The 15472-nt window shown below is 38.6% G+C and overlaps 1 protein-coding gene across 5 annotated transcripts in view; it reads left to right on the forward strand.

Annotated features, from left to right (window-relative positions):
* The window catches only part of ZCCHC2 (zinc finger CCHC-type containing 2), a 43500-nt gene extending 29818 nt beyond the window's left edge, over positions 1 to 13682 (forward strand). Inside the window, exons 8-15 of one of the 5 annotated variants that reach the window (XM_050708940.1) lie at positions 448 to 505; positions 3179 to 3317; positions 4897 to 4961; positions 5840 to 5934; positions 8562 to 8690; positions 9428 to 10936; positions 11944 to 12016; positions 12875 to 13682. In XM_050708940.1, the coding sequence (XP_050564897.1) occupies positions 448 to 505; positions 3179 to 3317; positions 4897 to 4961; positions 5840 to 5934; positions 8562 to 8690; positions 9428 to 10936; positions 11944 to 12011 (2063 nt within the window). In that variant the 3' untranslated portion in view covers positions 12012 to 12016; positions 12875 to 13682. Of the gene's footprint in view, positions 1 to 447; positions 506 to 3178; positions 3318 to 4896; positions 4962 to 5839; positions 5935 to 8561; positions 8691 to 9427; positions 10937 to 11943 lie in introns of all 5 variants that reach the window. The other 4 variants (XM_050708943.1, XM_035552751.2, XM_050708941.1 and 1 more) reach the window with 4 other exon arrangements.
* Positions 13683 to 15472: the final 1790 nt, after the last annotated feature.

Consider the following 15472-nt stretch of genomic DNA (forward strand, 5'->3'; position numbering starts at 1 on the left):
TCATTCACTATTCAGAACTTGTGAATGACATGGAATTTTGAGATTCATTTTAGTAGCCAAAAAAAAAATTACAGAATTCTGAACTTTTCTGACTTAATTCACTTTCTTCTTTTCATCCCTTTCATACTGGACAATACTCAATCACACCTTTAGTCCTTATGACTAAATCTAGAGGTGAGCAAACAGAGGGTTGTTATGTTTCCTATTTCTCTGTTTCATTCTTTTGTGAAATTGAAGGTAAAGAGTCTTGATTCTACTGTCTGTACAAACTGATCTGTCTTCTATGCAATATCTGTTAATTTCACCACTGTAAATTCAGTCTAGTATATTTAATGGAGATGTCTTCCACTGTGTTGGGTAGTGATGGAAAGATGAATTTTCTGGATTGATCTAAAAGAGAAAATAACTGCTATTGGAATCATGCTTTTTGCCTTTTGTTTTTTCCAGATGTAATGCAACACACAACAGTCCACAAGAAACATAATGGAAAAAGTCCTGTTGCCAAGTAGGTACCAGGATGTAATGTGCCCATGCTACATTTCTGAACTTCATTTGTTAGTGCTTTGGTAGTATATTTTTCCTTCTAGATAAAAGCTTGTTCAGTTGGCTGTTTCTCCGATTAGCTTAATCTGTATTAGAAAGGTCTATGTAACATGGACAAGTTCTGTATTAAAACTCTACTGAAAATATTTTAAAAGATTGTTTCTGAATCTGTAGGTATAGGTCATTTGGAACTCTCTTCTCTCACAAATTTTGTAAGTCTTTTGTTTAAGTTGATATTTTGATTTTGTTTATAGTCTGGGTAATATCAATATGTATTTTATATTTTTTTCCCTTGTGCATGCACACATGCATATACGGAAATTTCCAGTGCTGTTGATTCTCAGCTTTTCTTCAATAGTTTCAAAGATGGTCTTAGCGGAGAAGGTAGCCCATTCTTTCCCTTGTTTAGCAGCTAGAGCTTGTATACCTTGTTTGTTTAAGTCCATTCACTTGTTAATGTATCTTAACCACAATCTTTGGAGGTGTTTGCACATAGTAGTGCAGTATTTTAACTATATTAACAGGAAAAAACGGATAGAGTTTTTCTTGTGGTTTGCAATTTTGTTCTATGTTTAACTGTTACATTATCTGTAAGATGTATTTATCTCAGGGGAAAGATTTACTTGAAATTACAATAATTAACAAACAATCATAGTGCAAAACCATTTGTCAAAGTTTTGTGAATCTTAACCAACAAGATTGTTGTGAAATTACTGATTGGACAACTTAGTGATTTGATTTCATTTTGTTTTTGGTTTTAACCCTCCTAAGTTACTTTCAACTTAAATTTGGCCAAGAAGAGAATGGCATCTTAACAAAATCTTTGATTATGCCAGTGGTTAGAAAACTACTATGAAGTCATAAGAGCTCAATCCAAGCTTATTAACATACAGTTATCAATCCAAAAGAATTAGTCTTTTTTTTTCTTACTCCTTGTATAATAAAGTATACTAGAACTGACTGTTGTTTAGGATCTCTCTTTAAAGTGGGTTTTTTAGAAGCAGCTTGATGAACTGGGACAGGTCTTTCCACAAATCTTCATGATAGAAAATCTTTTTGCTAGCTGTTATTTTCTTCTTAAGAGGGGAAAATGTGTTTACCACTTGATTACTGAAGGCCTGTTAATCCTCCTGTGTTCACATTGACACTCTCCTTAAAACCTATGCCTGCTATTTATAGGCTCTAAAGAAATGGCATTGAATGATACTTTTCTCTTTTAAATGTATACAAAATTTTCTAGAGTAAATAATGGTTTATCTCAGACAGCATTGGTACATTTCGGGAAAATTTATACATTATATCCGTCTGTTTTCTGTTGTTATTTAAGTATGGCAGCCTTACTCTTGAAAAGGTCCAGAAGTTTGCTTGGAGGAATGAGATTGAATATCTGAAATAAATATTTACCAGTATTACAGCTTATACGAAATGACAACAAATTTAGCAGCAGCTTCACTTAATCCTATTTGGCAGAAGTTTCTAAAGTGACCTTGCTTAGATCTCTACAATTATGGAGTCATGTCTCTATTTAGGGACCACCTTGGGTTCTCACTATTTGTCTGAGCTTTTTTTGTTTTGTTTTGTTTTTAAATATTCTATTGCATGTCTTTTAAAGTAGTTTGAGCACTTACTTCCAGAGGTGTTTGGTAAGTAGCTGTTGGAACTTCAGCATGTCTTCTGCTTTGGAGTGAGCTAGATTTCTGCCATCATAGGAACTGATTAACATCTCATATTACAGTAATTTTCATGTACCTTGAAAAAAGCCCTGAATTAAAAGGTGCTTTAAATTTTCAGCATGAGTATTTTGATAAGAAGTTAAAAGTATTAACTCCTTTTTTTTCCCCTTATTTTTTGCATCCAGTGAATAGTAGGACATGTTTTTGAATAGTAGATGAAAAGTTTATATAGATCCATGTGCCCTACTGACCTTGTGAGACCCCTGACTGTTTGTCCAGCAGTCTTCACTGACAAGCGCTCTCAGACCTAGCTAAAACTTGCCACTGACTGGCAACTGCTAAGAGAAGCTTCAGTGCAAGGCATTATAAGGCCCACAGAAAATGTCAAATGCAACTCTCATTTCCCAGCACTACTCAAATCTAGCAAATCTCAAGGTTAACATATAAAACAAGAGGACTAGTTTGAAATTCAAATAAACACAGCTGCAGCATGATTTGTAAGTAGACATGCGCTCCTTTTCTTATATGCGTTATGAATTCTGAAATAGTAATTACAAATTTTGTCATTAATCATAAGGAATAAAGAGAATGAATTCAGAATACATTTCTTTCTGGAAAGTTTCCCCACATCTTGTATGATATAAGCGAACAAAAAGACTGCGTGCAGAAATATCCATGAAAACTCTTCTCTCAAGTACTGTTTTCTCCAAATGTTTTTTTTTTCTGAATTTTGCATCAAATTCTAGTAGACATTCAAAAGGAACTCCATGTATGTTCAGATCATTATTATAACTTTAGTGTGCAAGAACTTCTGTAATTTGTCTTTAAAATGTCTTGAATTTCTAGCATTTTCAGAAAGCAAAATACCTGTTTCCCAACACAATGCAAAAATGTGTATGTTGGTAGGAAAAGCCCACAAGTTTGTTCACATTGGCATAGCTTTTGTTTTTTTTTCCTTTCAGCAGCACTAGTAGTGCAAAATGTTCTTCACTGGATAGCCTTAACATACAGCACTCTGAGCAAAATGGGGTAATGGACTGGAGAAGAAAAAGCTGTATTGCCCAGCAGCACCCAGAGCACTGTACAAACCTACTTGACCAGGTGTGTTGTTTTTACATTTAAAGCTGTGCTCTGAAACTCTGAAATGAGGAGACTGTCCTCTACACATGATTATATTTAGATTTAAAAGATGAAGAACACTGCTAAAATTGTAGCGATAACTGTCCGTGTTCAAGTTGCAGGTGACCTACCTTGATTAGAAAACCCCTCATAATTTTTACACTTACCACTCTTTTGAAGTTTAAGTATTTTGTTTTGAATTTATAGCTAAAACATCCCAACAGGACGTGTGCAATCAGAAAAGTCTTAACGTTAATTTCTTAGCAGGAGCTTCCTGTTATTGTAGCGTGTTGTACAATAAGTTAGAACTCTCTGTAACAGAGAATTTCAGAAGGCCTAAGGAATTTGTGTTGTTGCAAGCACCAAACTCAACGTGGTATTAATAAGTAAACTATACGAATGGTACAGCAGGGAGTACAGGTTAGACATACCCCCATCTATCTTACCTCCATTATCTAAGTAACTTAAGTATTAATCTTCATTGAAAAAGTTAATAGCTGGATGCATATATACACATTGTGTGAGATTTTTATTTTTTTTGTCTCTGGTGGTCAATTTCGGTATGAGTGTGGTCAGGAGGAATAATTACTCATAAATAAATTAATGTACTGAAATTGAGGGAAAGAAGGTAGCTCACGTTTTCATCTGAAAAACCCTGAATGTTAGAATTGCTTAATATTGATTTCATTCCACTTGCAGAATTTGGCTATTGATTATTATGTGGGGAATGGTAAGCCAAAGTTTCCTTATTTCACAAACTAGGGTAATGAACTGAGATTTGTTTTCAAAGCAGAAATTGTAGACTGCATCAAAGCTTGAAGTACGCGAGCTTGAGGCAAGACAAAATTTATGTACTGAAGCAGGAAAAGCTACTTCTCATTTAGAAGATTTCCAAATACAGCGTAGGCAGAGACTTTTTTTGAGTTGTCACAGTTTTTACTGCTTTGCCAAATATGAGATATCACTAGCAACTAGTATATACTTACAGAAAAATGCAGATGTTGTGTTTTTTTAATACGCTCCTAGGTGGTATTTTACAGATTTTAGTTTAGCAGCAATCAAGGCCAGGTACCTGTTTTGTCAAGATGTAAATATAACTTGCAATGTAAAAATAATTTGCCACATGTACTCTTCTCCCCCTCCCAATCAGATAATTCCACTTAAATCAAAAGTTCTGTAGCCCCTTAAGCCTTATGATTAACTCTGATGAGATAACTTCTTTTCGAGGAAGGAGTTGTTAGGGAGTATTTGATGAAAAGTGTTTGGTTTTCTCCTCAAATGGAAAGACTTACAGCTTACTTATAGCAATAATTTGACTGATATCTTCTGAATATTTAGAAGTAGTAATTCGCTGTGTCCTTTGCTAATAATAGCATAAACGCAAGATGATATGCATGCTTCTGAAGGTCTGATTGCACCGTGCAGATAGTTGTTTGTATGGCTGTAGCATCTGTGAGCAGCACTAGTCATGGGCTCATAGACCTTTAAGTCTAAGGTTTTTTGTACGTTTTCATGTTACAAATTATCTTTTATGACTCGCATTCTTGTATTTTCTGTTTAGCATACAGGGGAAAAACGAAGTCTGTCTGCAGTAAGCAAGAAGAAGGGAAAGCCACAGCTGGAAAAGTAGGTTTCCAACGTAACCAGTAATCCAGGAACAACGTGTGGTGCATTCACTCTGATAAACAGAGCGTACAGTCAGTTAGCTGCTTTGTTTTACTATCGTGGAACAAGAGCTGGCATATTGTGAGACTAGGCTATATAAAAAACCTTTTATTTTTTGAAAAGAAGTAATGCGATAAACAGGATGTAATTGTATGCATTCCTTTCCTAAAATTGTCAGTTGTCATTTAGCAAACAGACTAAGGAGCAGAAGCAGGTTGAGTGATACAGAATTACCTTTTTTTCCCTTTATATTTATGTGAAAGTTAAAAATTGAAAAGCTGTCCAGAAAATGGTGAAGATCAAGTAAGGACTGACAGTGGGTGGTAACTTGCTGAAATGTTTTATTGAAGATAATTTGCGAATCAGAGGGCTTCAGAACTTCCTGTGGACTAAACAGTCCTCCACCGTAAGGAAGTGAAAGAGTTTACAACCTTATCTAATAAGGTTTCAACTTGACTTCTTGTCATTTTATTACTCTGTAACCAGATGCTTTTACCATAGTCTAGGGTATGGCTTCACTTACATTCGTTAGCTTTCAGGAAAGGCTGCAGAATCAGCTGCATCCTCTTTTTTTTTTTTTTTTTTAAATTCTTGTGTGTTTTCTTTTAGATCTTTATTCAAAGTGTTTAGTAACACTGTTGATAGTTTAATTACTGGTATATTACCCAAATAAATAAAGGCTATTAGTGCATTATCTACGTTTGTTGTTAAATCTGTTAAATACACATTTGTGGCCTGGAGGTACTGCCTTCGTTTGCAGTGGCATTCTGTTTTCATACATGGCTGGTTATCTGTGCTCATGCATTTGGGAAAAAAAAACGTGAAAATTATTTACACAGGGAGAAAGCAAAGAAAACTGACTGCCGGTTGAGTAACAGGACTAATGGAGTTAGAGTCGCAGCATCACAGCACATACGTACAGGGACAGCAAAAGGTAAGATGTTTTCTCCTAAGCTGTTTATAAGAAACAGAATTTCCAGTTTTGCCCATTTATTCGTTGTTCTGCAGTGAAGAGGAAATCACAAATTTGAAGTTTCTTCAAGTCAGCATGTTGGCTGTCTAGTCTGTGCTTTGACTTTCTGGATAAAATGTGCTAGACAGTATTTTGTATAAAATTGCTTAGGGTATGTCTCCTTTTGTGCAAAACTGGAAACATTCTAGTAAAGTCTTCATAAATTGCCTTGAGTAGAGTAGTAGTTGCAGAAACAGAGTTAGGCTTCTTCTGTATGAAATTCAGCAGTCTGAGTGTGTGGAAGTCCAGCATCTTGTCATTAGCATTCGCTTTGCAGCTCACTAGTTTCATGGATTGCTAGTGCTATGGGGTGGCACATGTGGAACCCGTTATAAAAACCCTCTGGTGTGACTCTTTGGTGAACCGTGGTGCATAAACCAGGTGACTACTGAGCACAGAACCGCGTACGCTGCCCTAACAGGGTTTTCAAGTTTAGGTACCACAGCAAAATCTAGTGTCTGGGCCAGAGTTTGTATACATCAGTCAGTGTTAAGCAACACAAATATCATTTTTGTTTTAGTAAGTTGAGCCTTCAGGTTTTATTATCAATTTCTGAAGGGCTGTGTTACCTATTGACTTTGATGTCGTGATGTTTTCCAGTCTCCTAGTATCAGTTGCATCCTTGTCTTTCTCATATTTAGTTTTCCCAACAGAAAGTTGAAAAAGAATTTGCCTTTTTCTATACCACCTAATTGGCCTAAGTGTTGAAAGCACTCTTTCAAAGTGCCTTGTCTTGCTCATGCTTCTCTGTGGGGTACAGTCTTGAACAAGTTTTCATTCTTTCTTCTCATCACTTCTTACCTTTGAGAGTTCCAGGTAGATCCCATTGCTGAATTAGTGTCATGTGCTTTATGGGTAGCTTTTGTTATCTTCTAAAAAGTGTATTAAAATCTGACAGAAACTTTAAGACTTCACAGTTCACAAAGTTAGCAAAAACAATACGCCTGTAAAAGGTTATAGGTAAGAGCTGTACAAGTAGGAAAAATAATATACAGGACAGCTTTTTGTATACGTTTGATTGCTTACTGCTCTTGTTATGCAAAACACACTGAGTGTTTATGAACTGATGATAACTTTCAGAGACTGTGCAATTTTGTGTGATACAGTGCAATGCTAAAAAGGAGTGCTTTGTGTTCACCCACTACGCACTAATCCACAAATGTGAAACTGCCTCCTTGATAGAGATGGCTAGTTAAGGCTGCTCCAAGAAGAAACTTCAGCCCACAGGGTTTAGAAGCAATTCAGCCTTCAGGGATGAGCTTTCTACCTGTTTGTGTACAAACATAAAAACATCATCTGATATACTCTTTTCAAGATGCAGTCTACAAGAAGAAAAAATCATGTAGCCGTCTGAGTCTCCCTAGCGTTGTATCTGAAAGCATGGTTTGAAATGTCCTCTTTTGAGTCAGCAGCTCTTAATTGCATCGTATTTTCTTCCATTTTTCACTCCCTATTTTTAGCTTTTGAGTCCTCATTTAGTTATGCTTGTAACTTAGAAGACTTGATATTTTGTGATAAGTGCTTTGGACTTTCTGAACAATTGTCAGCATTGTGAGGTTGACACTTCCACTTCACATTATATTTTAACAAGTGTTTAGAATATGTAATAATTTTACCAAGTATAGGTTTCAGTATAGGTTTTCTCTAGCCAGGAAAATGGTTTCAAGAATCAAAACATTATGTCAGCTTTATAATGACTTATCCCAACCTGTAACATTTGTGGTAACAGTAATGAATAAATAATTATAAATAGATTAAAAATTTATAACAATTAATAATAATCTAAATAAGAGTTCTGGTTTTGTCCTGGAGTTTTTCCAACAGAGTTTTGCCGCATCGGGGTTTCCTTGATGCTAGCATCTGGCCTACATTCTGTGAGAGCACACATCTCTCTTGTTACTTCACCTCTGAGGCTGAACCTGAAAGCCGGAGCATTCTGGCTTAGACTTGACTTCACTAATAGGATCCAAACCCACCCTGAAATCCTATTTCCAGCAAATGAGTTTCCCATGATCCCTTTCAAAATTTAGAAAGCAATTTTACACATCTGTAGTTCACCTTTTTTCCTTAAACAGATTTTGTTGATACATTTGGCTTAAAGCCTGTTCTTGAGCAGTTCGTGATGAAAAGGTGTATTGTTTGGACTGTGCCTGCTGAGTTAGCTTTCTGCCTTTGCTGGTATGACCAAGGAGTTATTTCACCTATTTGAATGGAAACAGTTGACTGCTACCATGCAGAGGAAATTATTATTACACTACACTTTTTATAAGCATCACAAAACTTTTGAAGGGTTATTATTTTGATTATTCTGCATTAAATGTGAATTTTCAGTGTCACCTTCTTTAACGTGAAGGATTCAGTCATCAGATATGTGGGGTACAAGACTAGCCCTCGATGCATGGCGTTAAAACATTAGAAGGGACAGATGCAATTAAGTAGGAACACAGTATAACAAACAAAAATCTGGACTAGCGTGATATCAGCAAACCAAAACAATCTCACTTCAATATACTAAGATTAAAAATAAAAATGCCAATTTTTATTTTTAGATCTGAATTTGGATGCTGGATCTGGTCATGATACATGTGGAGAAACATCGTCTGAAAGTTACAGTTCTCCTTCTAGTCCACGACATGATGGGAGGGAAAGCTTTGATAGTGAAGAAGAAAAAGACAGAGGTTGGATTTGTGGAGAGTGTGCATGAACTTCTGTATTCCTTGACTAATCTTTTTCTTGTATTAATTTTAATTGGTTTCTCAGTTTTATTAGCTGCTCTCATTTCTGAACTCGCCACAGATGACGTTTTGTTTTGTGAGTTTTGTGGCTGGATGATTTGAAGGCTTCTTGCAAATAGCATGACCGTTTGCATACTGTTGAGTTTTAGATTGCTACGTACATGTATGTCATACAAGATATCCGTATTTTCTGACTTCAGTGATGTAAGTCTCTTGATTAAGTTCAGCAGCACAGTATATGGAAAAAATGTTTTACGTTTGGCATAAAATTGACTTGTTTTACATCAAAGTATGCCCATCATTTTTGAGAGGTTCTTCTCTTTGTATTTAATGACCGTTGAATTTGCCACTCCTTCCAAATTTGAGTGAACTGTGTTAATATCTTTCAAGGTAGATGCAAATTCCTAATGTAGTCTGTGTACCACCGTTCCCATTTGCAGATATTCACAAGTCAAAGACACGGTAGCTTGTTAGGCAGTTTGGTATAGGCGAGTGATTGAGATTGACCTACCCTGATCTGGACGAATGAAAATAGTCTCAAAGTTGTTCTAATTCAGGAAGATGTAACTATCATTTGTGTCAGCAAATGTAGTTTTATGTGGGTGAATGAGTCCAGGGTGAGAGTTAATGTAGTTTCATATACATTCTTCCAACTCTGACAAATGCTGTTTTCTCCACAGATACGGATAGCAATTCTGAGGACTCTGGGAATCAAAACGCAACCAGGTTTACAGGCTACAGTGCTGTCAGTTCATCAAACATGAACAAATCTTCTGCTCAGATCTCTGCAGTGAATAACGAAAACGGAAGCCTTTCGGAAGATCCTTTGAACGCAAAGTTCCAACACATTTCCTTTATGCCTGCCTTACACTGTGTGATGCACAGCGCTGCCCAAAAGCCTGAAGCAGTTGTCCCACCGCCCATATCTGCAGATGGTAAAACGATGGGAATGCTCGTTACCACGCCTGTTGCTGTCTCACCAGTAAGAGAGTCTGCGAATTCACCTCCTGGTGGAATGGGCCCGGGGACTTCTGGTGAACCCGAGAAACGCCTTGAGCTGATGGCTTCCCCTTTGCCAGTCCCATCCACTTTCCTTCCACACTCTGTCCAGCCTGGTAGCCCTGCTTTGCATTTGGCAATACACAGATTGAAAATGCCCTCTCCACAGGGATCGTCAGAAAGTTGCACAGTTAATGGACCGCAGCAGCCGACAGGAAACTTGAGTATTGGATCACCAAATACTGCCTTTATCCCAGTCCACAATCCAGGTAGTTTCCCAGGATCCCCAGTTCCTACGACAGATCCCATCACAAAACCTGCATCCCAGGTGGTAGGACTGAATCAAATGGTGCCTCACATTGAGGGAAACCCAGGAGCGATCCCTCAGCCTACCAATCTAAAGGTAGTTCTTCCAGCAGCTGGTCTCTCCACGGCAGCACCACCACCTCCACCAGCTTCGTACGCTTTGCCAGGCAGTCCTCACGCTACCAGTGTGTTGCCCAACCAGAATACAAACGTGCTAAACACTGTAGCAACTTCCTCGCCACCTCAGTCCGCTGGTTTAGGTGTTGGCCAGGTGCAGTCCACCGTTCCTCCCGCAATACCTACACACACGCCAGGCCCTGCCCCTAGCCCGAGCCCTGCTTTAACACACAGCACTGCACAGAGCGACAGCACATCCTACATAAACGCTGTTGGAAACAATAACACTAATGGGACAATGTTACCTCCGCAGCAGTTGGGATCTGGTCCTTGCGGTTCTTGTGGACGTAGGTGTAGCTGTGGGACCAATGGAAGCCTTCAGATTAATAGCTATTTTTATCATAACCCACTTCATGGACAAGTCTACAGAGTTCCATCTTTCTTCACTCTGCCATCACTTTGCAATGGCAGCTACCTCAATCAAGCACATCAAAGCAATGGAACACAACTTCCTTTCTTCCTGCCTCAGTCTCCATATGCAAACGGGCTTATGCATGACCCGGTAATGGGGAGCCAAGCCAACTATGGTATGCAGCAGATGGCAGGATTTGGGAGGTTCTATCCTGTATATCCAGCACCTAACGTAGTTGCCAACACAAATGGGTCGGGACCCAAGAAGAACGGGAACGTTTCATGTTACAATTGTGGTGTAAGTGGACACTATGCGCAGGACTGTAAGCAGTCATCCATGGAGGCCAGTCAACAAGGTAATCATGATAACTCCCAGCGGACTTGCTTTTGAGTTTAGCAGTTTCTCTTTACCTTACTGAATGTGCTGTTTCTGGTCTTGCAGAAAGGTGTGCGTGCGTGTGTATGTTTTGTGTAAATGGTTGTGCATTAGTGACCTGCTCTAAAACTGCAAAGTATCTTATCTCTGCCTGAAATTTTTGTAGAACAGAGCAAGGGAATGGGATTCACAGCGCGAAGCTGAAAATGGGCACGATTCAGAGCTGGGAACTCAAACTGTATCTGTTCTAACTTGTCATTCCTTTCACTGGTTTGTTTTTGGCATTATGTTGAGATTTGCATGTTGTTCCAATTTTTCCATTCCTGTTCAGTGTTTTTTGGAGAGAATTTATTGGCAAAAAGTGTGGAAAATATCCATTACTGTCTATAATGTGAACGTGAATCCTTAAAACTTAGGAGAACTCAAAAAAGCAAACAAAGTGGCCATTTGATAATTTAACTTTTGTAAAGCTTACATTTGCACAACCAGCCGTCCTCTGTGCCCCATCGTGAAATACACAAATGAAATACGCTTCAACTTTTCGGACAAGTTGCAGCAAAAAGGCAGAAACCAATTGGAACCAAAAATCAAAGACTTCGGTCATTTTTTTCTCCATTCAAAACAGTGGAGAAAAGGCAGTGTTCACATGGAACGTGAACTGCTCCTGGTTCTTGGCCTGTGCCCACTCTGACTTGACTTGTTTGGTCGGACTGGAACAGGAAAGACTAGCCTTGGTGGGGTCTTCTTTTCTCTGCGTTTTTTCCAACAAGGGTAAAGTCCTATATCTGCTGTCTGTGGTTTTTTAAAAAAACTGACATTTTTAGCGAGCAGTTGAAAGAAAATAGTATAAAATCTTGGGACCTACTTTGAAAGGACTGGAGGATGATAGTGCCTTTTGAAGAGCATGTCCATTTTGATACCTTGTAGTGGTTTTGTAATCCATTTTAATTGTGAGCGGTGACTTAGTAGTTCTCTTTCCTGTTTTAGGCACTTACAGACTGAGATACGCACCTCCCCCTCCCCCTTCCAATGATACCTTGGATTCTGCAGACTGAAACAAGTAAACATTGCCTACTTAAACTGAAGCTTGGGAAATTGGGGGAAGGTGTGTGTGGGAGGGGGGGGTGGTCTTGTGTTTTGGGACATTCCCGGTTTTATATTCTTTTGGAATTTTTCATTGCTTTTGCACCTCTGTTCCATACAAAAGAAGAAAGCTGAGTCCCTGGTCTCCTTCTGGTTCTACAAAAGGCTTGCGTAATGCATGTAATTCACACACACAGCCAAACAATCAAAAAGAGCATTCGAACCATGCTTTTGCACTGAAGACTTGAGACATGTGCAATGTTTACTGCATTTTAAAAAAAAAAAAAGTCCTCTGACCTCTGACATCACTGGTGGAGCAGCCATATGGTGAAAGAAGAAACTTGGTCATGTTCCCCACCACAATCTTCTCCCCCTCCCACTCCCTGTCCTCTTTATGCTGCTGTTTTATTTTCTTTTCCCTGTCTGTCCACGTGGATTCGTTGGACTTGCATGAGTGTTTAGCAGTTCATACAGACCCTGCCCCTACTCTAAATTAATGCTCGTGAATTGAGGGGAGATGTTCAAACGTCCTATTAGGAGAATCCAAAGGAACACACCGTACTGTGTGTACTATATCTACTAAAAATACATATACACAGCTCTTGAGAGTCCCAAATAATGAAAATACATAGAGCAGGAAGTGGCTGAAACTGTGTGGACTTGAACAGATTTTTAAAAATGAACAAGCTTAAATTGACAGATTCTTCTTCCATTGTAGCTTTTTAGCCTGTATGTTCAGCAAAAAAAAAAAAAGGTGAAAAAAATGGTATGAATGTTGTACTCAGTGTGTTTGCATTTGTAATGAAAGTTGACAGCATTTTTTCCTTTTTTAAAGCTATTCTACATCGTGTCAACACAGAATGAACATTACTTGATTGAATATTTTTTTCCTAAACTATTAGTGTTGCATTGTACTTAGAATGTAAATGTTTTATTTCAAACTGAACAAAAGCTATGGTTTTCTACAAAATAGTCAGGTATTAGTATTAGAACCTGTCTACCAAATAGCAAAGTCACTATTTTATAACAATTTACCACTATGCGTAATTACGGTATAATGTGAAAGACTGAAATGAGTGTTAAGATGGTATTAATCATGTCAGTATCATGAGTAAGTAAGTTTAATGCTGCTGTATTTTTTATTTTATTTTTAAAAGCCAATATAAGTACTAAATTGCTTCCAGGTAATATTTGATTTCCTAAAGTGCACTGAGGTTATCTGGAAGATGAGTGTATTTTTTGACTGCTGCATTCAACACCGATGAACAACTACCACTGTATATCCATAGGGTTTGGCATTCCTCACAGTTCATGGCAGAAATCTTTTTTCTTAAACTAAGGCCCAGTGTCCGGTAGAGGGATGAAATAAAATCAATCTTTGGTTCAGCCGTCTAATAAATTGCTAAACAACAAAAAAAAAAAAAACTTGAAGAAAAAAAGCTTGATTACTACATTTCTTCATAGGTAGCATTTATATTTATAGCACCAGTGTACATTTTGAAACTTTTTTCTTGGAGGGGGGGAACGGGGAGGGAGGTAGATGAAAGCTTTAATTTAAAAAAAAAAAAAAAGTTTAAGTAGTAAATGAAAATTATTTTGATTAAAATTTTTATTTGATCTGGGTATTTTTGGACCACTTGAAATGAATGAACTGCGTTTGAGTTGGAAGTGAGGGTGTTAAACCACCAATGGACTTGTATTGTGAATTACCTGCCAGTTGTACTTTATGGAACTTATTTTATGATTTAAAATACTGTACTGTAAATAGGAGGTATGTTACCTTCTCTTTATTTGTATGTTTACCATATACTTTGATATTTGAAATGTACTGGAAAGGTCACTTATATTTCTAGAAGAGATTGGATTTTATGCAACCTTTTTCCTTGACTTAACAGCAATAAAAAAAGAAAAAAAAAAGTACCCGTGTTCAAGTACTGTCCTTTATCGCTGAGAAAAATGAAATAAAAGTGGTACTTTGCTTCTGGGTAGAGGATGGGAACGTGGAAGGTTTTGGCAAGCTACTGTTTTGCTTGGAATCTGTCACTTTTAAGATGAAGCTGAGAGTATTTGACTTAAGGTAAGATCAGTCTTGTAACTGCAGTCAGGATACTGTCTCTGGCTTTCAGCTCCTCTAGGGCAGATAGATCTCTTGGGAGAAAGAGGATGGCCTTCTGTGATAGACCCAGGACTTTGACCCGAGCTCTTTCAGAACAGTTAAGCCTGAGTTTTATTCTGATGGCTCCTGGAGTTGGGGTGAAACCCAGTTTAAACATGCTTTTTTGACTGCAGTGCAACTTGAGTCCACTGTACTCCTCGATATAGCGTGTTTGCTGGTCGTGCACTAACTGGAAGGTGAGATCTTTTTCCGTCTGCTAAAATACATAGAAGGACAACAGGAGTTCTGGGGCTAGAGAAGCAGCTTATGTATGTGTAGATTATGGCTGAGTGGTATGATACAAGTTTAATGCCCGAATGTGCTCAAGTAGTACTGAAAAAGAGGAGGGTAATAATTACTCTGTCACCTTCCCTTCCCGGTACTGTACAGCCAGAGCTTCTAATTCCTAGTGCTTAGAGCAGCTTATCTACCGAGCTGAGGACCACAGACTGTCTTAGATCTTTATCCCAGCTTACTACCCAGAGCAACCTACTTCATGAGAAACCAACCAACATGAGAAGGCTCAGAGCTGCCCACGAACCCAACCTTTTTTCCTTGGGCAACTTGCATAATAGCGGGTATTTTAACAAGATATCATGCAAAACATCATTATGCAAACATTCAGTTTCTGCAAGGATCTCGTATCCCTCCCGGAGTGCGTGCTCATGTCCAAGGAATTTGTGAGTTAACCATATTGCTTTGAAAAAGGGATCTGCTACTTATCATGCCATCAGAGATGCTGATGCTCCGGTGTGCCCGAATGACACCGTCTGTTTATGCTGCGAGCAATCCTGGCTAACAGATCCCGGGCGCACCTATCAATCCAAACATCTAAAAATGCTTGCCCTCTGGCACTGCAAGCAGTATGAAATGCCTCATTATTCTGCTGCTTGCTTTGCCGGAGACCTAACGATACTCTCGCCCAGCTGTCCTCTCTGGCTACCCTGCTCTCACCTGGGCAATCAGGTTTAACTACAACTGCAGGGATTCTTCCATTCAGTGGCTTGGAAGCAGTTGAATGCCCTGAAGATCCGTGAGGCAATCCCACTGTCTGGCTGGCCCTGGCTGCTGTTCAGGCTGTCCAGGAGCGACTCCCGAGTTCTGTGTTGCTCCTGGTTTGTATGGCTTGCCGCGGATGTGGAAGTGTGGCGTTTGTCCCCAAAGCTGGGAGGAAAAACGAACAACGAGCGTGGCACGGACAGGACTGGCGAGATGAGTATCAGGGGGTGAGTGCGTCGATGCACGTAGCTTGCTTATGAGTGAACAGATGACCTAATT

Source organism: Cygnus atratus, chromosome 2, assembly GCF_013377495.2.
Source record: "Cygnus atratus isolate AKBS03 ecotype Queensland, Australia chromosome 2, CAtr_DNAZoo_HiC_assembly, whole genome shotgun sequence".
NCBI lineage: Eukaryota > Metazoa > Chordata > Aves > Anseriformes > Anatidae > Cygnus > Cygnus atratus.